The 23,909-nt window shown below is 46.2% G+C and overlaps 1 protein-coding gene across 1 annotated transcript; it reads left to right on the top strand.

Moving 5' to 3' along the window:
* Positions 1-15,899: 15,899 nt before the first annotated feature.
* LOC120706938 (peroxidase 2-like) lies at positions 15,900-17,348 on the top strand. Its single transcript, XM_039991698.1, has 2 exons — positions 15,900-16,224; positions 16,338-17,348. The coding sequence occupies exons 1-2, from the start codon at positions 16,018-16,020 to the stop codon at positions 17,097-17,099; spliced, it is 969 nt and encodes a 322-aa protein (XP_039847632.1). The 5' UTR covers positions 15,900-16,017; the 3' UTR covers positions 17,100-17,348.
* Positions 17,349-23,909: the final 6,561 nt, after the last annotated feature.

Below are 23,909 nucleotides of genomic sequence, written 5' to 3'. Positions count from 1 at the left end.
TCTGCGTTTCTGTAAACCATCTCGTGCAGAGAGACATCAACCAAGTCAACTCCAAGTATCCCTGCTATCGTCGCCCTGGACAGACCAAAGACCTGGCCTCCAAACACGAAGTGCACGGCTCTGCGCTCAGGAGCGATCCAGTCTATGGCATAGAATACTCTGACCCAGTCCTCTATGTACCTGTTCTGCTCCATCTGAAGTAGCCTGGGCAGACCTCTGAAGTGGGCAAAGTGCTCTCTAATATCAGCTCCCCCTGCAGCTGTCCTCAGGGAAACCCAGTCAAGCACCCTGTGCGGAAAGATCCTGTGCCCTCGCCTCTGGTAGGTCTCGTAGAAGCTGGTCTGAAGAAGTGTCTAGAATCTACGGTCGACCCTGCTGTCACGGGTCACGGGGAACCAGTCCTCCTCTCCAACACTCCACCTGAGCCTCTTGACCTTCGCCGCATTGGCCTTGGTCAAGTTCTGGAGCAGTACACCTGGCTCCAGATGCACAACAGTGTCCATACGGAACACTGTGCGCTTGGCCTCTAGAGCCTTGGCTCTACGGGCTACTGCTGCTGCTACTGTGGATCTGCGAGGCTCCTGTGGCTGGTGACCTCCTCGTGTCCTCGGTCCTGTGCGACGCTCGGTCGCTGGTGAAGCCTATGCAGCTGGGGATGTCTGCCGAGTGCGGCTAGAACGTCGTGGAGTCGGTGACCCCTGAGACTGCTCAGACTGCTCTGCCTCTGAATCTGCATCTGAATCTGCAGCTGTATCTGAGTGATCTGACTCTGCTGCTGCCTCAGTCGTGGCTCTGGTGGCCCTGGCACCTCTGACCCTGCCCATGCCACGGCCTCTGGCCCTGCCCCTGGCTGGCTGCTCTCGGATACTGAACGGTCGAGCACGACCTGATGCCAGCTCCTCGGCGGCCTTGGCCACCATCTCGGCCTCCCTCTCTGCTCGGGTCCGCTTGCGGACCGGCTTCTCCACAACAACCTCCTTCCCCTTCCTCTTCTCGCGACCCATCTCGACTGGCGGTGGCGCGGGTGTGTGCGGAATACGAACGCGGCCCGAAAGCAGTGTGAACAGCGGCTCAAGCAAAACGTCGAACACTTTGTGAGCGCTGAGCGGCGGCGGCTTCGGCGTGAAAAGCATGGAGGCGCGGCTGCGTGGGCGTCGGCGTGCAGTGGCAGTGGTGGCTGCGCGGAGGCTCTTGGTGGCGGCGGCGCACGGGCGTCGCTGGCGGTGGTGGTGCACGGGTGGCACTGGAGTGGAGCGGCGCGGTGGCGCAGGCTGCGCGCGGCGGCGGCTACGGGCCGGCGTTGAGCGGTGATGGTGGCGTGGACGAGCGAGGGCGCGGCGGCTCGTGAGTGCTGGTGGCATGGAACGGCGATGGCGGCATGGCGGATCGAGCGGCGGCGGCGTGAGTCGTGAAGAAAACGGGCGAAAACGGAGAAGGAAGAGAGGACGGCGGCACGAGCAAGACACATATATGACAAGTGGGCCCCGTGATTTTTCTTAACGCCGGATAAACCGATGCCTAGGTTTGGAACGTCGGTCGATTGCATCAGTTCAGTTCACCCGAAACTCAGCAGAAATTCATCTGAACGCCGGTTGATCCGACGATATGCATTTTGAACTCACCGGTTGAACGCTGCTAACACCGATTGATTGATAGGTCAAATCTGAGTTACGTTCACCGGTTGATCCGATGCTGTGATTTTTGTATACGCCGGTTGAACGCCTGGTTTGACTGAGTTGAGACAGAAACTTAGTAATGCCGGTTAAACCGATGGGTATAGTTCCAATAAACGTCGGTTTAACCGGTGAACCCGAAAACCCTTCACTCAGCTCACTCTTCTATGCTAAGTCCAATAAACTTATAAAATTCAACTAAACTCAAGTTAATGGACTTGCATAGGAGACTTTACCCCTCAAAATAAATAGGGTAGCACACTAGCTTAATAGATTTTCTTTTCAACACAAGGAAAAGCCGCAAAGCGAGACAAAGCGCCAAATAAAATGTATGAGCCTTGTCATAGGAATATTGAGGATAGAAAGCTTCAAACTCATCATGACATGACTCACTAGGCAATAACGTACCTAACACTTTGCTCTTTTCACTTTTCATGAATTAAGATCTTGTATATGAAACAAGTCTCATTTTCATTAAGTGATCTCCTTTGTGACCCTTACGCATGCAATGATAATGCAAACTACAACCACATGCGAAAGAAGAGTAAACATGAAGTGCACATCTATATGACAAGAAATGCATAACAAGAAATTAAGATCTAGTTGTCAAGTTTGAACCCACGGGAAGCTTCTTCATGATGAGCCTTTCTACAAGCCTAGAGGAAAACAAGTGGACCACCACCTCTAGCTAAACCCTTGCTCATCACTATCTTACCATGGTTAGACAAGTGTCCTATATGTATGCATTTTTCTATATGACATGACAACTTACATGATGTTTGCTGCATCTAACACATTAAGCTCATTCCTTAGCCTTACAAAAGTACTCTCGTCTAATGGTTTTGTGAAAATATCCGCCAATTGCTCCTCGGATCTCACACCTTGAAGAGATATGTCACCTTTAGCTTCGTGATCACGCAAGAAGTGATGGCGAATATCAATGTGTTTTGTGCGAGAGTCTTGAACCGGATTTTTGGCAATTTTTATGGCACTTTCATTGTCACAAAGGAGTGGGATCCTATCTAGTTTCACACCAAAGTCCAAAAGGGTTTGCTTCATATATAGGATTTGGGCACAACATGCACCGGCCGCTATATATTCCGCTTCCGCAGTGGACAAAGCCACGGAATTTTGCTTCTTACTCGACCAAGAAACTAGAGAACGCCCAAGCAAGTGGCAACCCCCGGAGGTACTCTTGCGATCCACACGGCTTCCGGCAAAATCCGAATCCGAGTATCACAAGAGATCTAAGCTAGCACCTTTGGGGTACCACAAGCCTATGCTTGGGGTATGCTTGAGATACCGAAGGATCCTATTCACAGCCGAGAGGTGTGATTCCTTTGGGTTTGCTTGAAAGCGGGCACACAAGCACACACTAAACATTATATCGGGCCTAGATGCGGTAAGGTAAAGCAAAGACCCTATCATAAAACGATAGAGGGATTGATCAACCGGTTTACCGTCCACATCCAAGTCGAGATGCCCATTGGTTGCCATGGGTGTCTTGATTGGCTTGCACTCATCCATCTTGAACTTCTTCAAGATATCTTTAGTATACTTTTCTTTATGGATGAATGTCCCTTCCTTCAATTGTTTGACTTGAAAACCAAGGAAGAAGGTCAATTCGCCAATCATGGACATCTCGAATTCCCTAGACATCAGGGTAGCAAACTCATGGCTTAGTGAATCATTAGTTGAGCCAAAGATAATATCGTCAACATAAATTTGACAAATGAAAAGATCCCCGTTGACGTCTTTTGTGAACAATGTGGTGTCCACCCTACAAATCTTGAAGCCTTGCATGATTAGGAAGTCACGAAGCCTCTCATACAAAGCCCTTAGAGCTTGTTTGAGCCCATAGAGTGCCTTGTGCAACCTATAAACATGGTTAGGATTCCTCGGATCTTCAAACTCGGGAGGTTGCTCAACATAAACAAGTTTGTTAATAACGCCATTTAAGAAAGTACTTTTCACATCCATTTGATATAACTTGATATTATGATGTGAGGAGTAAGCAAGAAGGATGCGGATAGCTTCAAGTCTTGCGACCGGAGCAAAAGTTTCACCAAAATCCAAACCTTCGACTTGAGAAAACCCTTTTGCCACAAGTCTTGCTTTGTTGCATATCACCACCCCATGTTCATCTTGCTTGTTTCGAAAGACCCACTTAGTGCCAATGATGTTCTTGTCTTTCGGAGGAACTTCGAGGACCCAAACTTCATTGTAGGTGAAGTTGTTCAATTCTTCTTGCATGGCCATCACCCAATCCGAGTTCTCAAGCGCTTCCTCTATGCTAGTGGGTTCAATACAAGAAACAAACGAGTAATATTCGCAAAATGAAGCATGCTTAGAGCGAGTTCTTACTACCTTGGAAGGACTACCAATGATTTGACCAATTGGATGATCCTTGGAGATGCGACCATGCTTCACTAGCGGTACTTGCGTGGATGCTTGTTGGGGTGGATCATGGGTGACTTGTGCTTGTGGTGGAACATTTTACTCTACTTGTTCTTGGACTTGGGGTGTTGGTGTTGGCATATTTTCTTGAGGTTGTGGATCATCTTTTTCTTGATCTTCATCCACTTGGGGTGCCGTGGAGGTGCTTGGTGTAGATGAGGAAGGTCCTCCCCCTTGATCATTGCCTTCATGCACCTCTTCCGGCTTGATATCCCCAATGGACATCTTCTTCAAAGCTTCATCAATCTCCTCATCACCTACATTGTCATAGCCAACAACCTCCTCTTGGGAGCCATTAGATTCATCAAACTCCACATCACATGTTTCTTCAACTAACCCGGAGGTTTGATTGAATACTCTATATGCTTTGGAGTTTGATGCATAACCAAGAAAGAAACCTTCATCACATCTACTCTCAAACTTACCGAGCCTTTTCTACTTATAGATGAAGCATTTGCAACCAAAGACTCGAAAGTAGGATATATTTGGTTTCTTCCCGGTGATGAGCTCATATGGAGTTTTCTTGAGGTGTCGGTGGGGATACACTCGATTGGATGCATGGCACGCTGTGTTGATTGCTTCCGCCCAAAACTTCTCGGACGTGCCATAATCATCCAACATTGCTCTTGCTAGAGTGATGAGTGTCTTGTTCTTTCTTTCCACCACTCCATTTTGTTGAGGCGTGTAGGTGGCAGAGAACTCATGCTTGATGCCCTCTTCATCGCACCATTCTTCAATCTTCATATTTTTGAACTCGGTGCCGTTGTCACTCCGGATCTTCACAATTGGGGAGTTGTACTCCCTTTGAGCTCTTCTTGCAAATGTCTTGAAGACTTCCGGAGTTTCACCCTTATCGCCTAGAAACATGACCCAAGTATAACGTGAAAAATCATCAACGATTACTAGACAATAGAGGTTACCACCAATGCTCTTGTATGTAGTTGGACCAAAGAGATCCATGTGTAGTAGCTCGAGCGGCTTGGAGGTAGACAACATCGTCTTGATGGGATGATGTGTTGGAACTTGCTTCCCAGCTTGACATGCCTTACATAGCTTGTTCTTGTCAAAAGTGACGTCCTTCAAGCCGGTGATCATCCCTCTCTTGTGGCCTTTCTTGAGGTTGCTTATGCCAATATGAGCAAATCTTCTATGCCAAAGCCACCCAAGAGACGACTTGGTGAAGAGGCATGTCATGGTGCTTGTTTGCTTTGAAGAGAAATCCACCAAGTAAATGTTGCCATGCCTAAACCCCGTGAACACCAATGACTTGTCTTCTTCAAGAGTTACTACAACACCATTCTTGTCAAAGGTACACGTTAGTCCAAGATCACATAATTGAGCAATAGAAATAAGATTAAAACTAAGTGCTTCTACAAACAAGACATTAGAAATAGATAAGTCTTTAGAAATAGCTATTCTACCCAAACCTAAGACTTTCCCCCTTGAGTTATCACCATAGGTGACATATTCATGATCGCCGGGGTCTTAAAGAGAGGTGAACATGCTATCATTGCCGGTTATGTATTGAGAGCAACCGCTATCAAGTACCCAATGTTTTCCACCGGCTTTGTAGTTCACCTACACACATGAGAATTCACTTTTGAGTTTTTGGAACCCAAACAAGCTTTGGGCCTAGCACATGTGTGACAAAAGCTTTTGGGACCCAAAGTTGCTTGGGGAGCTTCTTCTTTGACTCCTTAGTAATTTTGCCAATGAATTTGGCCTTCACCTTGCCCTTCACTTTACTCAAAAGAAAATGGTTATTTTGAAACATTGATGAGTAATTCTTTGGTAAATTTGGAAGAGGGCGTGATGGTAAGGTGCACTCCCTAGTGTGGTGCCCGGTGACTTGGCAATGTTGGCAATATGAACCAACTTCCTTGATGAAGCTAGTCTTGATCTCTAGAGAAGGAGTGGTGCCTCGATTTGGCTCCAGAAATGAACCAAGACCTCTCTTGCCATAGTCACGTGCATTGTTGAAGAGAATTTCCTTGTGGATGTATTCTCCTCTTGAGAGCTTCTCCACACTACTCTTGAGGCTTGCCACTTGATCCATCAATTCCTTTTCCCTAGAAGGAGCAAGCTCGGGCACAATATTAGTGGCATTTGCATTAATGAGTAGGTCATCACATGAAGTAGAAGCATTGACCTTTTCAATGGTTTCATTGACAAAGTTCTCAAGACTTGGGTCAATTGCTTCATAGGCAAATTCAAGTTCTTGATACTTGTGAGCCAACTCCCTATGCTCTTGTTTAAGCTTTTTATGGCTCTCTTCAACTTGCTTAGCAAGTACAAGTGACTCATTGTGCTTTTTGAGCAAGTCATTGTACTTGCCAAGCAAGTCGGAGTGGGCAAGCTCTAACTTGGCATGAGTGCTCTCAAGAATCTTGACTTTGCCCTTTTCCCTCTTGATGACGGATGTATACTCATTAATGAGGTCAGTAAACTCATAAGGGTCAAGCTCCTCATCACTATCATCTTCACTATCCACCTCACATAACTTTGTGTTACCTTTTGCCATGAGGCACATGGGAGGCGGAGGTAGCGGTGGTTCTTCATTGGTGAGGGCGATGGTGACGATGTCTTCTTCATCACTTGAATCTTCGCTTGATGAGACATCGGTCACCCATTCTTGTTTTTCCACTAAGAAGATTCTCTTGGTGTGTCCTTTCTTCTTTGGGAAGAGCTTGGTCTTCTTGTCATGACTCTTGCACGCTGATGCCCTACCCTGCTCCCCCCCTTGCGCGCAGTCGCCAAGCCTCCTAGGTGCGCCGCCGCAAGTTCTCGCATCGCCGTGCCGCTGGCGGGATCCAAACCGGCGCCGCCCGAATCCACACCAACCCGCCGTCATGGTGTAAGGATCGATGGACCAAAAGGGGGGGTGAATTGGGCCTTTTTCAAAATTCTAAAATAATTAAAACAACCTTAGCCTATGCAATGCTAGAAAGGCTCAATTCACCAACCGGCTAACAAAGCAAACTACACAAGCTAGCAAAGATACAACAAGATAAGAAACTAAGCAAGGTAGAGCTAAGTTATGATCTCTAAGGTCAAGCACATGAATAATTGCATGAAAGTAAGTGCTTGAAATGAAAGAGTGGACAAGAGACAACCGGATTTTTTCCCGTGGTGTCGATGTGTTGGCACACACCCCTAATCCATGTTGTGACACTCACTAAGAGTATTGTTACCTCCCATGTCAGCGAGACTTGGGCGCTCACTAAGAGTCTCTGTTCACCATCCTGGCGTGGTGGAGCTCAAGCCACGTACAACCTTCTTCGGGCTCCCACAATCCTTGGCAAGCTCCGGAAGAAACACCTTCAATCACCAAGATCGCCTAGGTGCTACCAATCACCAAGAGTAACAAGCTAGGGTCTTCACTTGAGCAAGAACCGATCACCAAGAACGGATGCACACAAGCTTCTCTCTACTCAAGTCCTTAGTCTTGCTTCTTGAATGATTGAATGAACAAATGTGTGGAAGATGAAGCTCAAGGTGGCTCTCAATAATATATGAGTGTATGAAATGTTGTCTGGTGTCAAGAGTGTGCAAAATGACCCATTGGAGGGGTATATATAGGCAGCTCACACGAATAGAGCCATTGGAGAAAAGCTGCCAGAAAACTGCTTAGCGTCGGTTAATCCGACGTACCTCCAATAGTCAGCGTCGGTTTAATCGATGAATGTAAACTGCCCATTCTGAAAACTAGCCATTACAACTTGGACAGATTAACCGACATATCATCGGTTTAACCGGTGAGTGTAGTTGTCCACTGATCAACTGAAAAACCAAGTCTCTGGACAACTGCACCGATGTTAACTCAAATCCATCGTCGGTTTAACCGGTGAGTACAACTTCTGAAATCCCTAGAAAAACCATCTCACTGGTCAATTGCACCGACGTTTTATTTCAAACACTGTCGGTTTAACCGTTGTATAGAACTTGAAATACCCTGGAAAAACCAACTCTGGACTAATGCACCGACGTTAATTCAAACATCATCAGTTTAACCGGTGTATAGAACCTGTCCAGACTCTGCTGACTGTGTTTAACCGACGTATAGAAAAATGGAAGCGTCAGTTAAACCGGTGTATAGACTTTTTCTGATTTTTCCTTTTCTGATTTGAGTCTTGAGTGAAATCCAAATATTCTTGAGATATAAGTTGAAAACCACTTATTTGAACTTCTAGGAACCTGAGTGACCATAGTGTGCATCCATTTTCAAATGACCATGTCCGTGCTCAAGTTACTTGACCTTAACCCCTCTTAATAGTGCGATCACTACAAAACTATAAAACCTATACTAACCTAAGTGTCCTTCTCATCCTTACGACACTTAGGACTAGAAAGATCCTTAGTCTTGTTATATGTTTGAGTTGAAACCCAAGATCTCCTTTTTGAATAAACGAAATTGAGGGGCCTCTTTTGACATATGACCAAATGAGCGATAATGATCTATTAAGCTGCACAAACTCATTAGTCACAATAATGGTTGTCATTAATCACCGAAACATACCTAGAGGGCCTAGATGCTTACACATGGCCTGCCTGCTGCCGTGGCCCTGCCGGATGAGAGAGAGAGAGAGCCTCATCCACCACCAATGCTACATTTGAGCTTGGCCTCAAGAGAGGGGCGCGTCGGAGCTTATGCTAGCTGCGGCCGCTGCTCCTCACCCCACCGACCCTCCTCACCGGAATAGATCTCCGGTGAGGGACGAGTGGAGGGGGGGAGGAGAGGAGCCGCGAGAGGGAGGGCACCGGCCGCCAGGGAGAGGACCGCGCGTTGGGCCTGGGAACGGGGACCGGCGGCACCGGGAGAGGGAGGGGAGGGGGTGGGGGCGTCGGGATAGGGAGATGGAGGGAGCAGATCTGACGGAGGCAGGGGATGGGGCGTCGGGAGAGGGAGGGGAGGGGGCGTCAGGAGAGAGAGAGGGACGGGGGCTCTTTTATGGAAAGTGAGTTTTCCGAGTGCCCCAGATCTGGCACTCGGCAAACTTGTGGTTCGCCGAGTGCCAGATCTGGGGCACTCAGCAAACTCTTCTAAATTTATTCTGATTCATTTTTAAAAAAAATATTTGCGGAGTGTTTTATTTTTGCCGAGTGTCATATCTTATTTTTGCCGAGTGTTTAACTTTTGGCACTCGACAAATCAGTTGTTTGCCGAGTGCTATTTCTTTCCCAAGTGTTTTTCGTGCAGCACTCGGCAAACAAGCTCTTTGCCGAGTGCCCGAAGGATAGCACTCGTCAAACAAAGGATTTTTGGTAGTGAGTTACATTTTGGAAGGTTTCAGGGAGTGATGGGCTGCACGCAATTGCTGCTGCTCAGCTAGAGAGGGTATGTATTTTATTTTTATTTTTCAAGAGGTGTGTGTTTGTCCATGTTTTTGTTAGTGATTATAACGATGGCCTTGTTTGCTTCGTGTAGGAGAGCAAGATTGATGATGCTGGTAAAACAGTGGAAATGACTTTGAAGGACATTGCTCGAGGATCTGAAGTTGTTGATGGTGGTGAAGCTAGGCTTAGTGATCCGAAAGTGTAGGGATAGAGAAATGTTTTCATGAGAAAAATATGAACCGTTGATGACTGATGTAATTTGTTCGTAACTTTTGGTCAGGTGCTTGTGGTCGTAAGGCATGTTTCTAATGTTCCTCCACTGCGTGCGCACTGTGAACGTGTCATGGCGTCTGGATATATATGCGTGGGAGCTTTATAGCTTTGCTCACCCAGGCGCTAGTGTTAGTGAATCCTTGCAGTGATGTACGGTGGATCTAAACTATGTTGATTGATTTATACAATCATGCATGCAACTGGTGGATGTATGTGAATATCCTGTTTGAGCATTGTCAGCATAGGATGAGGGGGAAAGATTTTTGCCGATTGGCTCCGATTGCAGGGATGATTTTTGAGAAAAATTAAAAACATCTTTCTAGCCTTTTGCCCAAAATGAGCTGGCTTTGTCCTTTTTGACATAAGCCTTTTGTAATGATGAAGAATCTTCTCTAGCGCACTATCGTCGTAGCTTCGGGTGACGGGTACTACTTTTGAAACACGTCTCTTCCCTCCATAGTTCCTGTTTCCCAAAGGTAGTGAACTAAATGGATTCATGTTTGACATGAATTGGGGAGCTGAGACAATTTTTGAAAAATGTCCCCCCCCCTCACCCCTTGTTTGTGCCGCTCGAAGGTATTAGGCGGTACAGAGAAATATTTCGGAAATTGTGCCAAGAGTGTTTTGCCTTGTGTGTGGGTGGGTGTGGGGGGGGGGGGATAGCCCCTTAGCTTTAAGTCTAGTTGGCCCAAGGTGCTTTGTCTTCGAGCCCCTTACGATCAACAACCCCTTGGCATTTTCGATGATTATTGCACTTTATGTTAAGTTGGACGAAGGTGTTTTGGCTTCGAACCCCTTAGAGTCGATAGTCCTTTGGCTTTTTGAGTGATTATTGCACTTGCGAAGGTGTTTTTGGTTTGAACCCCTTAGAGCCAACAACCCTTGGCTTTTTGAGTGCTTATTGCACTTTTCACATAAGTATGCAAAGTTCACGGAGTATGCGAGCTTTGCTAACTTAAGTAAATTGATCAAGCAGTTATGCAATGGTCAATGTTTTCAACTTTATAGTTGCCTCAACCCAAGATGTGAAATTTTAGGGGATACAACTCTTTGCTCAGTTTCAGAGTTTACATTGGGCCCGCCTCGTTAAAAACCTCACCTTCGATGTGGAGTCCCCGTTTGTGAGGAAAAGAGTAAGGCTCTTGAAGACTAAAGAAAGAAGAAAGGAAAATATGAAAGGTATGGAGTTCCTTATAGATCTGCAACCCATACTTGCTTACAATGTTAGACTACACATAGTATTTTTTGAGTCTATCGGCATTCCATGAATGCTCTAGCTCTTTAACTTCGTTGTCTGCCAGATGGTAGGATCCTAGTCTATTTCTTTTTATCACCAAATATGGTCCATCCCATTTGGATTGGAGTTTGCCAACGTTTTTAGCATTTGGTTTTCTTTTTAGGACCCAATCTCTCACTGAGATGTCCTTTCTTACAACTTTTTTGTCTCGCCATTTTTTGGTTTGTTGCTGGTATTTGCTATGGTTCTCTTATGCTTGTATCATATCAAGCTCTAAAAGAATTGCTTCTTCCGAAGGTTGCACTTCTTTCTTCTTGTTTAGTGACATGAGGCTTCGATGTTTGAGCTCTTGTGGGGTTCAGCTCCATAGAGGAGTCTAAATGGTGTGAACTTAGTTGCCTTGGACTCGGAGGTGTTGTGCGACCATACAACTTTTGACAATTCATCTGCCCACTTCCCCTATTCAGATTGAACATGCATTTTATTGATGCTTGAGAAGATTATCCCATTTGCTCTTTCGACTGTCCCATTTGATTGTAGATAGTAGACAGAGACAAATATGACCTTCATACTGACAATGTGACAAAATTCTTTGAAGAACTATGAATCAGATTATTTGCCATTGTCAACTATGAGCTCTTTGGGTACTCCAAATCTGCATATGATGTTTTGCCAGAAAACTTTGTGAATTCCCTCAGAGGTTATGTTCACTAGAGGCTTTGCTCTGATATCGATCTGGTGATTGGTGAAGTATTCAACAACAACGACTGCATACTTTTAGTTGCCTTGAGCTGTTGGGAGGGGGCCAACAAGGTCCATCCCCCATCTTTGCAGTGGCCATGCCAGAGATTATCGCTGTGAAGGTTTTGAAGGTCTGTTTGACTTGGGTCCCATCATTTGACAAACTTGGCACATTTTCACAATGTGTTCTGCGTCGTCTCTAAAAGCCGAAGGCCAGAAAAAAGCATGTCCGAAAGCTATAGCTGCAAAGGGTCTTATCCTGATATGTGAACCACAGAGTTCCGAGGGGTCTTATCTCTGCTTTCTTTCTCTTGTTTTTAATTGTTGGGGATCACTGTGTTCGGAGAATAGGACCCGAAGGTTTCAGTCTTGCCAGGAGTGACTCAACGATAACAACGAGGACATTCAATCCTTGCAATCATCTTTCTCCCTCAAACTTCTTTTCAGGGTGAAGCTCAGATGGACGAAGGTCCTGAATGGGCTCTGAAAGGCGAACCTGAGCCACTCGAGACCTTCGGGATCAGCATTTGAGAACTCACGAGTTGTCGATCTCAAACCAGCATCGATAACCACAAGCCTGAGGAACTTGGAGATCACCTTCAGGAGCCCGCAAGGGAGCAAATATTTCAAATGTATGAGGTTTTGAAGGGTTTGAACTTGGGACCTATTGCCTCATGCGTACCTTCCTTAGCATCTCATCTATACAAGAATTATGATTGGAAGATGGATGCTTTTCCTTTTAAACTAACCAATGATAGACCTTTAGCACCGAATGGTAACACCTACCAATACTAATATGTGTGTTTAATATGTGTGTTTCGAACAAAGGAGCCCAGACCCTCCCAGTCGCAAAATGGTAAACACATTACCTGTTAATTATTTCTTAAACAATGACTCCAGGTATAGCCAGTCACAGTAGAAAAAAGACTGTGAACCATACTGGCATCAAGCATTATGTTCATATATCTCCGTCTGTCTATATCTATTCGTAATGGTAAAAAAAAAGGTGAAATGGCTTACAGCCTAATGCTAAAAAAAAGGTGAAATGGCTTATAGCCTAGTGGTTACAAAAGACTCGGTAGCACCTGAGGTCTTGGGTTGAACTCCCCATGGGGGCGATTTTTTTTTAATATTGCTTAGTCTTCGAAGATGCTCATAGGAGTCGGGATTGCATACGTCCGTTCATTGTGAGTGTCTGAGTTATACTGTGTAATTCAATGTTAAACAGAAAAGTATTTCTTGGTTCATCATCCCCGATCCATCCCACGACATGTGGGTGCATCACCACACGCCATTCTTACTATTACTAATTGTAGACTTATTAGGAGCCCTAACAAAATAACATAAAGTAACTCTCTATTCTTCATCTGAACAATAAGCCATTATGAAATAATAACTTCAAATACTTCCTTACATTTTACCAAAAATACTTACCTAGAACAAGAGATACATTTATGAGCTATTTGAACTAGCATTTGTATTATGATCTACTGATAAAACATTTCACATCGACAAATACAATTGAAACTACATGATACATTCACTTAAAAAAATAACTATGATACTTTCACTAATTTACTAACTTTTATTATTGAAATGGAAAATGAACTAACCATATTCCAATTTCACACTGAAATTATATTTCACAATATCACATGTATATTATGATGGATAAAAAGAAATAACTGCATTCATATACTCACACTCACGTATCCAATTTGACATTCAAGTTACATTCATATTCAAATTTCACATTCAATTTACATTCACATCGACATGAAATTTCACATTCAATTTATATGCTTGTTTTTTCGCTGGCTAATTCACTAACCATATTTAATTTTCAAATTGAAACTAAATTCACATTCACTACATAATGTTAATTCACTAAATTAATTGCTAACTAAATTACAATCACATTCATATTTACATATGTGTTGATATTGGAAAAAGTAAATTTAACTTGTACTAAATAGAAATATTTAAAACCCGATCTATTATTGTACCACTAATCTTTTATCGTGCATTTTTTATGGGTGGGTGAGTGGATGACCCGCACATGAAAATATCATTTGTAGTGGCGGATCACCCCTAACCCGCCCCAACAAATGCTTTTCCAGGGGCGGGTCGGTTGTTACAGTAACCCTGCTCCATTTGTAGCAAAGGATTACATTATGACCCGCTCCTAAAAAATCGGGGCATTGCTACAAATCGTTTTTTTGGTAGTGTAGGGTAATTTGTTGGAAGGAGCTATAGGTTGGGCCACGCTTATAACTTTGTCCGTAGTTAGCTTGAAAATGGCCCTTCATCCTTGTAACCTTCTACTTCATGGGCCATGATGAGATTTGGGTCCAATAGCTGTCACAGTAGACATTGCGTGTAGCAATGCAGCTGGGCCTCGAGACGTCCAATAAATAATAGAAATCAAAGTTGAAGATAAGCATAAGGGACCATGACACTGCTAGAAAATCTAACATTTGTACCGGTCAGCAACCCCCGTTTAGTACCGGGCGGCTGACCGGTATCGCCGGGTCGGTACTAAATGGCATGCCATTTAATGCCATTTAGTACCGGTCAAAATGCCCGGTATTAAAGTGACCGTTTAGTACCGATCGGTAACACCGACCGGTACTAAACGGTTTTGCATGCAAAAATTAAAGAAAAAAGGGATGAGCAAAAAAAGTCACAAGTCACGCGAATTTTTAATGCATAAATGCGCGTGACCTCCGGCCTTGCGCGTTACTTCCTTACCGTCTCACCTATGCATCACATGTGACTAGGTAAGATATGCTTTCATTTTGAACCAACTCGTGGAGGACCATTTAGTAATAGTCCAAGCCACCGGCCGGTACTAAATGACGCATTTTTAGTACCGGTCGGTGTTACCGGCCAGTACTAAATGGACGCGCCATTTTAGTACCGGCCGGTAACACCGACCGGTACTAAAATGCATCATTTAGTACCGGCCGGTGGCTTGGCCTGGTACTAAATTGACTCTGAGGGCTTTCAAATTTGGATCCGGTACTAAAATGGCATCGGGACAAGTTTAGTACCGGACCAAATTACGACCGGTACAAATAGCCAGGGACGAATGAGACATTTTCTGGTAGTGTGAACAGAGAAATGTTAGGACCCGAGTGTATAACAAAGAAAAGAGCAGAAATTTTCCATGATTTGGATCCATTTTTCCATATGAAGAAGCCATTCAGCATATGAAATTCCCATGAAATAGCTTGAATTTTAGAGGAATTATACCAAGAGGTAGGCCTCCTGGAAAGTTTCCTTTATGGCACATTCTCTTATCTAGTTCTCATGTTTCTTCTGTGCACACAGTTCAAACGGCCATTCCAGCCGTTTTCAAGTGTTTTTCATTGTTCCATAGAATTGAATGTTTCAATGTTTCTCCTATTGCTCCAGTATTTTGTGAATTCTTTGGTCCATAAAGGACCTAAATGGAGACATCCACGTTTTGATTTTCTTCGACCAATTTACTCATATAGATTTAAATCCTCATCAGTGTTCATGCATGCATGTTCCCCGTATCTCTTTGAGACACATGAAGTTTACTGTAGAACCATTATATATTGATTCAGGAGAGAAGCTAGTGCCAGTGATGTTCCTCCCCAGTACTAAAATCACATGAAATGTGTGCATGTTGGCATGTTGCATGTCGTCTTTACGCTACAGCTATGCAATTTGTCTACTAGTTTAGTCAGTCCTCTCGCGTGGTTGTTGGATCACCGAGCTAGACGACATTAGTCCAATAATCGTAATCGATTGAGCTCTGCGTAATCATTTCTGTTCGACAGTACATGCTGTCAGAAAAAAGCAACGTACCTGTAGAAAACAATACGTGTCCTCTTTATTGGCGTTCCCGAGAGAAGCACTTGTGTAGAGTATGGTTCATGAGCTGCAAAAGGAAGCAGAGAGGATGGCTTAATCTATGGCGTAAACGTGGCTAAAGCACTCTGCCAGCATGACTACCCGTGTTTGGTTTGGTTGCTCGTAGCCGCCGCGTATTAAAGCTAGCTAGCTGCGTAACAGTATTATATATAGCTCCAGCCAAATAAAGGTACGGCTAATAATACAGTATCCCAAAACGTCCATTCCATGCATCGATCAGCACCTACTCTTCTACCATATCTATAAATACGCATCTGAAGCGTGGACCGACACAGCAGCTACCTCACTCTTCAGCTCGATCTTAACAGTTCTAGCTGTAGTAGGGTGTGGACTTGATCATTTGCCGTCCTTGAATTGATTAGCTCCAGCCTCCAGCTGTTAAGTGCTAAGACGACAGTCATGGCTGTCAGCATTAAGCTCTGCTTGGCAGTCTCGTGCGCCCTGGTTTTGGCCACGGCGTGCCACGGCCTCCAGGTGGGCTACTACAGGACGACATGCCCCAGGGCCGAGGCCCTCGTGAGGGCCGAGGTGAAGAAGGCCGTGCGCGCCAACCCCGGCGTCGGCGCCGGCCTCATCCGCATGCTCTTCCACGACTGCTTCGTCGAGGTACATTCCATTCTGATCTCTGCTGACAAGCACAGGACGAGGTCTAAATGCCATGCTGTCCTGTGTATTCGTGACGTGTCAGTGTCACTGATTGACCAAGTGAGCGTGTGCAGGGCTGTGACGCGTCCGTCCTCCTCGACCCAACGCAGACGAACCCGCAGCCGGAGAAGCTGGGGGCGCCCAACAACCCCAGCCTGCGGGGGTTCGAGGTGATCGACGCGGCCAAGGCCGCCGTCGAGAAGGCCTGCCCCGGCACGGTCTCCTGCGCCGACATCGTCGCCTTCGCCGGGCGCGACGCGTCCTACCTCCTCAGCCACGCCAAGGTCAGCTTCCACATGCCGGCGGGCCGCCTGGACGGGCGCAAGTCCCTCGCCAGCGATACCCTCACCTTCCTCCCCGGCCCCTCCTCCAACCTCTCCAGCCTCGTCTCCGCCTTTGCCGCCAAGGGGCTCAGCGTCGAGGACGTGGTGGTCCTCTCCGGCGCGCACTCCATTGGCCGCTCCCACTGCTCGTCCTTCGTCCAGACCCGCCTGACCTCGCCGTCCGACATCGCCACGCCGCTGGCGACGCTGCTGAGGAAGCAGTGCCCGGCCAACCCGACCACCGGCAACGACCCGACGGTGTCCGAGGACGTGGTCTCCCCGCACGCGCTGGACAACCAGTACTACAAGAACGTGCTGGCGCGCAAGGTGCTGTTCACGTCGGACGCCGCGCTGCTGTCGGCGCCCAATACCGCGAGGATGGTGCGCGCCAACGCGAGGTTCGCCGGCTCCTGGGAGAAGAAGTTCGCCAAGGCGATGGTGAGGATGGCGGCCATTGGCGTGAAGACCGGTCGCGACGGCGAGATCAGGAGGAGCTGCAGGCTCGTCAACTAGCTTGCAAGGGAAGCTACTTTCGCGGTCTGTTTTTGCTACTGCTTTTGAAGAAATTGTTATCGAATGTCGTCTTGGGTTGTTGGCTCAGCTCGCCCCCACATGTAGCTGGTGGGCATATATGTACTTTTGGTTTCTTTGCTTTCTCCGCGGCGGCCGTGTTGTATTTGTTGATTTATTTTGCCGTGATGTTTGTATGAGGCCTCTGCTGCTCTTTTCTAAAGCAATGTAGCAAATTATCTTTGCCGTTCATGTTGTCTCTATTAGACACCCAAAAGGGGGTCTCGAATAAATCACAAGTCTTCTTAATCTCTACTCCTGAAAAGAGTGATTGGGCGACACTTTTTTCGTGCGACCGGCGGGCGCGACGACCTTCGTCTCGCGGTCCGCGGATCCCCACCGCTCGTCCAATTACCTCGCTGTCAAGTTATGATTTGGACCGTCGATCGTGGTTTAGCGCGGGCTTTCCGCATGGTCTCGCGTCCGGGCGTTTGGAGCCGTCCACAGTGCATCTGGCGCCGTCCGAATCCCCTCCGCACGCACGCACAGCCGCCTCCGCACAACGCACGCACGCCTCCGCCCGCGCCAATCGGAGACCTCGCCCCGTCGCCGTCGCCCAGCGGCTGGCCATCTCCCTGACTGCTGTAACGAACATGGCTCTATTTAGACTATTGTTTTATGATTTTAGTGATCGAATGATAACACAAACAATGGAACTAACAAGTTTGTCAAATAAATCTATCTAGATTCCAAGGATGAAGTAAAAAGCCCTAGCAAAGCAAAACACGAAAAAAGAACTCAAAGAAACGCTGAATTAGACGAGTACCGTATAAAATGGTAGCACCGGTTAAACCGTCGTTGTGCCATCGGTCAAACTGATGGTCACCGGATAAACCAACGCTATGGCATCGGTGCATTGTAGGATGCGTGGCTGAGTCAATTGAAAAAATCAAGAAGCACCGATTAAACCGATGGACAACAAACAAGCGTCGGTGCATTGACCTTGGCATTACTCAGAGAGCATGTCAAGTGCACAGGAGCCAAGTCTTCAGCACCGGTTGAACCGTCGGTACGGTGCATCGGAAGAAGCATCAGTGCAATGACGTCAATAGAAGAAGGCAAGTGCAACGTTTATCAAGCGGGCGTAGTGTGACCGGTTAAACCGATACTCAAGCAGCGGTTTAATCGACGGGTGCAACAGGCAGTTGTTAGAAGCTCAACGACTAGTTAGAAGCTCAGTGTGACCAGTTGAACCGATGCCATACCACCAGTTGAACCGATGCCTACGCAGAAAAGTGTCCAACGGCTACAAACGGCTACCTCGAGTGTGTGAGCTATATATATGTCATCCCCCCTATTTTGGAGTTGCTGGAGTCTACAGGAACCCCATATATATTGAAGAAATATCTCCAAGCCATCGAAGTGCAAATTGATCAAATTCTTATGCTTAGCACAAGCTTTGTGAGTGTTAGTGCTAGGATTAGCTCTTGAGAGAGTGTGAGAGCAATGTGTTGCGTCTTATGAGCTGGTTCTTTAGTGAACCAACGTGTATCACAGTGCGCCAGCCATTCTTGGAGTCTTGGTGGCTCGTCAGCACATCTTCGACCCCCCGGCTTGGTGTGGAGCGGTATCGACGACTTTGTGCGGGGGACGTGGAGACCCCCATTCTTCGTGGAGAAGCTCTTCAGTGGAAAACGGAGCCAAGGTGACCCGAAACTTGGGTAAGCCTTGGTGGCATTTCTTTATAGCAAATCAAAGTGTCCCCGGAAGAAACTTGGTGGCCGAGAAGCAATACTCTTGATTGAGTGCTTCAACAACGTGGACTAGGAGTGGCATTTGCCTACCGATACCATGGGATATATCATTGTGTCAAGAGTTTGCTTTCTCTCATCCCCTCTTTATGTTTCCGTATTTATTTTTTGCAACTTGTGTACCTTTACTTTCTTAGTATAGTTCAAGCTTGGATTGGCTATAGATTGCAAAACTCTTTTAGGATGATGGTTTCACACTAGAAGAACCGTAGTTGCACATCTAGCTAGCATGTTTTAGTTTAAGTTTATGTGCAAAATAGTTGGAGCTATATGTTAAAGTTTTAAATTACCTAATTCACCCTCTCTCCCTCTTAGACTACGAGCACCCGATCACTTTTAACTGCCGCGCTCGCCTCGCCCCCGGTGGCAGCGCCCTCTATGCCGATCGCCCACTTATGTTGATCTTGGACATCATCGCCCGTCCCGCGCCTCTCTGATTAGGCACCAGTGCCGGGCCGCTGGCAAGGCAGCAAGGTAGTCTTCGGTGCATTAGTCAGTAGTTTGCCAAAAAGTTTCAGACGATGTCGGGAGGGATGCTGCGGCGAGGTATTTGGCTCCGGAACGGATCAAATGGATCGCTGATGTAGTTTTGATGCTGGTGGTGAATTTGTGTGGAGAAGCAGGCCCGGCTGAAGGAACTAGAAGAACGGGCATCAATATATTGATTGATTGGGCCTCAAATTATGCATGCAGAGAGTAGTTTTTCGTATCATGTCACGGTAGCATTCAGCTAGCTGTTGCACATCATCTCAAATGCACACTGTCCTTTTGTCCTGCTGTAAGCCTGTAACCGAGATACTCCTGTGTATTTGACTCCATGCATGCATCTAAACTTATGTGTTATACGATTGCTTCATGTATTCTTTTGGCTTATATAAAAGAGGTTGCCCTTTGCATTATGTATCTGTTAATATGGTTGAAGAGCTTATGGGTAGCAGGCTGGTACCAAGTAGTAACCATATTCTCAACCATGCATGTAGGACTCCATAAAGAAACTGATGCTGGGATGCCGCTAGAGCATGCATTATGTGTTTAAGGACCACAAACCGAAATATGAGGGATATTTATGTAGGGAAACGGGTAGGCTACGCTAGCATCACTACCGCATAAACCCAAGATACTTGCGAGTAGAAGATCATAGATCGTTACCACTAGACGCGCAGCGCAGCGGAAGAAGTCGCGCGTCGATGTAGAGGAAGTAGTCGATCACGTCCCACGAACCGAGCTCCTCGTACTTGATCCCAGCAGCCGATCAGCGCAGCAGTCGCAGCAGCGCCTCCACGGAGTCCACACGTACGGGGATGAAACGCCGGGCGTCGGTGTGCTAGCACCGCACGCACGGCAAGGGCGGCGGCCGAGAGAGAGGGAGGGGCGGCGGCTAGGGAGGTGGCGCGGCTCAGGTCATCGCCCCCCTAGCCCCTCCCTCATATATATAGGGCGTACTAATGGGATTATATCTCATAGGCCCATTAGTAACCCTAATCCCTCTTGGATCAATATCCACTTGGGCCTTTAAACCGTATTGTGATGATGGGCTCTTGGGCATATCACCAACAATCTCCCACTTGCACTAGAGACAATCATACATGCAAGCTTTCCAACATTCCAAACCCCTTAAGTGTGTGACCCGTTAGGTTCATGTGTAGGTGGTCGTGATCGGAAATCATTTCCGAATCACAAGTCAATAGCGGCACCTAGCAGGGCATAGTGACTCACAAATACACATAAAGATCATATCGGCCGAACCATAGATATACTCATACACCGATCCCTTTGCCACACGATACCAGTCAAGCTCAAAGCGAGATGCGTGCCACCTTTGTGATAGCTCGACCATTCTCTCGATCTAATAGTGGATTCTATTCATAACTAACCTTTAGTCATCATGATTAACTCTTTAATCACTTTGGCATGGCCATGCACTTTCAAATCCAACTATCTCGAGGGGCCCAGAGATATCTCTCCCGTTATCTAGGAGGGGCAAATTCCATCTTGATCCGCTCACATCCCATTCCATGTTTCATGACAGACCTGTAAGCTGCTTTTGTAACTACCCAGTCACGGAGTAGCGTTTAGCAGCCCCAAGATGCACCACTACACACAGTGAGAAACAATGGCGATCTCAGGTCTAAGGATTCAGTAGGTATAACACTCAAGAACAACTGATGGCACATACAAAATAACAATCCCAACATTGTCTTGGAGTGGGTCAATCCAACACCATGTTCACCAACATGTGTCCACATCATTAATCCGATATCTCCATATCCATGATCCGTGAAACATGATCATCAATTAATGCATGTGCTAGTCTCAACGTCGTTGTTGTCCCACACAACAACATAAACTAGGGATAATTTAGAATCATATCATTTTCAACAAAGAGTTTCACGAACAAGTCACATACTTGATAATCAATGTAAAATAATCATCCATGGAACAAATAACAATTATTTATCATTACATAAACATACTCATGACACAAAATCTCCCACGCACACTAGAATCACTGATGTAAGTATCTAATACCCATAGATCTCATGTGCGCCTCATGCTTTGGTTGTGGGAGAGGCTTCGTCAACGGATCAGCAACATTTGAATCCGTGTGCACCTTGCAAACCTTCACATCACCTCTCTCAACAAAGTTACGGATGAGGTGATACTTTCGCAGTATATGTCTGGACTTCTTAGTTGTTCTAGGCTCCTTTGCTAGTGCAACGGCACCACTATTATCACAATAGAGGTCCACTGGACTGGACGCACTAGGAACAACACCCAAGTCAGAAACAAACTTTCTAATCCAAACAGCTTCTTTTGCAGCTTCGGAAGCTGCAATATACTCGGCCTCTGTCGTCGATTCAGCCACCGTATCTTGCTTGGAACTCTTCCAGCTCACTACCCCACCATTGAGGCAGAAAACAAAACCGGATTGCGATTTGGAGTCATCTTTGTCTGTTTGAAAACTAGCATCGGTGTAACCCTTTACAAGGAGCTCATCTTCGCCTCCAAATATTAGGAACATATCCTTAGTTCTTCTCAAGTACTTAAGGATACTCTTTACGCTCCGAGATCACCCCCTGTCTTTGTGCTGCGGTCGGTCCTTGTATAAAAAAACGAGAATTGTAGCCCAAGCACTTGAAGGAGATCGCTGGATCACGGATATATCTGGGGCTCTAACTGCACAGGTCATTCTCGATTACCTGATCGTGTGGGATATGACAAGAGAAGTTCACCTGCTTGATGACAGAGCCGACCGTTTATGTTGGAAATGGACTACAGATAAGGTTTTCTCCACCTCCTCCGCCTACCAGTCCTTTTTCATCGGACAACACCCTGTTGAAGGAGAGAGATTACTTGGCAAGGTGCGTGCACCGTCCAAATCCAAATTCTTTATTTGGCTAGTGCTGCATGACAGATGTTGGACTGCTGCCCAGAGGAAAAGACATGGGCTGCATGATGACAATTCTTGTGCCCTTTGCGCACAATCATCATATACAATTAACCACTTGCTAATAGAATGCCCGTTCTCGCGAGATCTCTAGTTCAGATTGTTCCAAAGGATTGGCTGGGGTACGGTCTCGCCCTCTGTCCAAGATCATTGGCTGGCCGCTTGGTGGACCGACGCCAGGAAGAGGATTCAGAAGGATAATCGGCAATGTTTTGACTCGGTGGTAATCTTGGTCTGTTGGATGCTCTGGAAAGAAAGGAACAACAGAAAATTCGATCATAGCGTTAGAACACTAGCTGAGGTTCTAGTTTAGGTGGTAGATGAGATCGTTGCTTGGAGTTGATGCGAAAATCCCACTGGATGGGATCTCGATGCTCCATGTACGCTAGGGCCGAGGAGATCTACTTTGCTCCATCATACCGAACCGAATCGGTGCACGTACGGTGCGCTCGGTGTGCCAGTCAATTTGACTTGCAATTGATAAGAAAGGTAAACATTAAATTCCAGGGGCTATCGGCTAGCCACGCCTGTGATGATGTAACCTGCAGACAACACCCGATTGGCTATGGTCAAGACGACATGAAAGAAGACGATATTGAGCGGATCTAGGCTGGTTAACTTGTGATAAAAATTTAAAGCAGACTAGATTAAACGAGCTAATCTAGCTAGATCTAAACAGATGTTGATAACTGATGGTAAAAGCAACAACAAGCAAGATTAACGGATCAATTAACCTAACAGATTGAAAGCATCTACTAATAACTTGGTGAGCAAACTAAACCCCGGCGGACGGATCTAGTGAGCTCAATAACTGGTGAACAGTTAGACCCCGCCGGACGGATCTAGCATATTCGATAACTTGGAGTACTATAAACGGAGGAAGAAGTGATGCACTTTCAACATGAACCCGTCTACGCAACTTTACTCGGAACTTTTCAACAAGTGATGGAACATACGTGCTGAGAAGAACTCGTAAAGAGAAAAAGCTACTGCAACTAAGGGTTTGGCGAAGCCGCCGACATGAATGTAGATGTGCTGAAAAGAAAGGATTTTGTTTGGATGTGGTTGATGAAAGTTTACAAATGACGGAGGTCAGCTATTTATAGCCTAACTCTAAACCTCTCTTGCCTATACAACGAGATTACACTTGCGAAACAAGAAACAAACTTGCCTAAACAAATGATAGAAAATCTAAAAGATAATTTGCCGGCTTCATCTGCCAGCTCCTTCCTTAGCTCCATCGGCTGCGACGGCTATCTTGGCCGAAAAAGTCCAATGCCTTCCATTCTCCTTTCTGATCCAGCGCCGGCCCATTTCCTATCGGCCGCTTGCCCAACAGATTGACACGTGCCAAAAACGGTGTCAACACTTGGTTCCAGGGGGGTTTTCACCGGCTCGAACCCGTCATTTCTGCTTTAGGTAGTTCACCAGGGCGCGCTTTGTCTATCATGTAATCGTCTAGTCCGTTGTACTGGGTTGGTTTTCACTTCTCCGAAATCAACTTGGTTTTGTACTTTGTTTTCTCTCTCGCTTAACGAAAAACGTGTTTAGGCA

This window comes from Panicum virgatum, chromosome 5K (genome assembly GCF_016808335.1).
Source record: "Panicum virgatum strain AP13 chromosome 5K, P.virgatum_v5, whole genome shotgun sequence".
Classification (NCBI taxonomy): domain Eukaryota; kingdom Viridiplantae; phylum Streptophyta; class Magnoliopsida; order Poales; family Poaceae; genus Panicum; species Panicum virgatum.
The sequence above is the reverse complement of the archived record's forward strand: the minus strand, read 5'-3'. Positions and strand labels throughout refer to the sequence as shown.

Coding starts and splice junctions, on each gene's coding strand:
- LOC120706938 (XM_039991698.1), top strand. CDS start 16,018: ATGGCTGTCAGCATTAAGCTCTGCTTGGCAGTCTCGTGCGCCCTGGTT. Junction 16,225..16,337: donor TCCACGACTGCTTCGTCGAG/GTACATTCCATT, acceptor GAGCGTGTGCAG/GGCTGTGACGCGTCCGTCCT.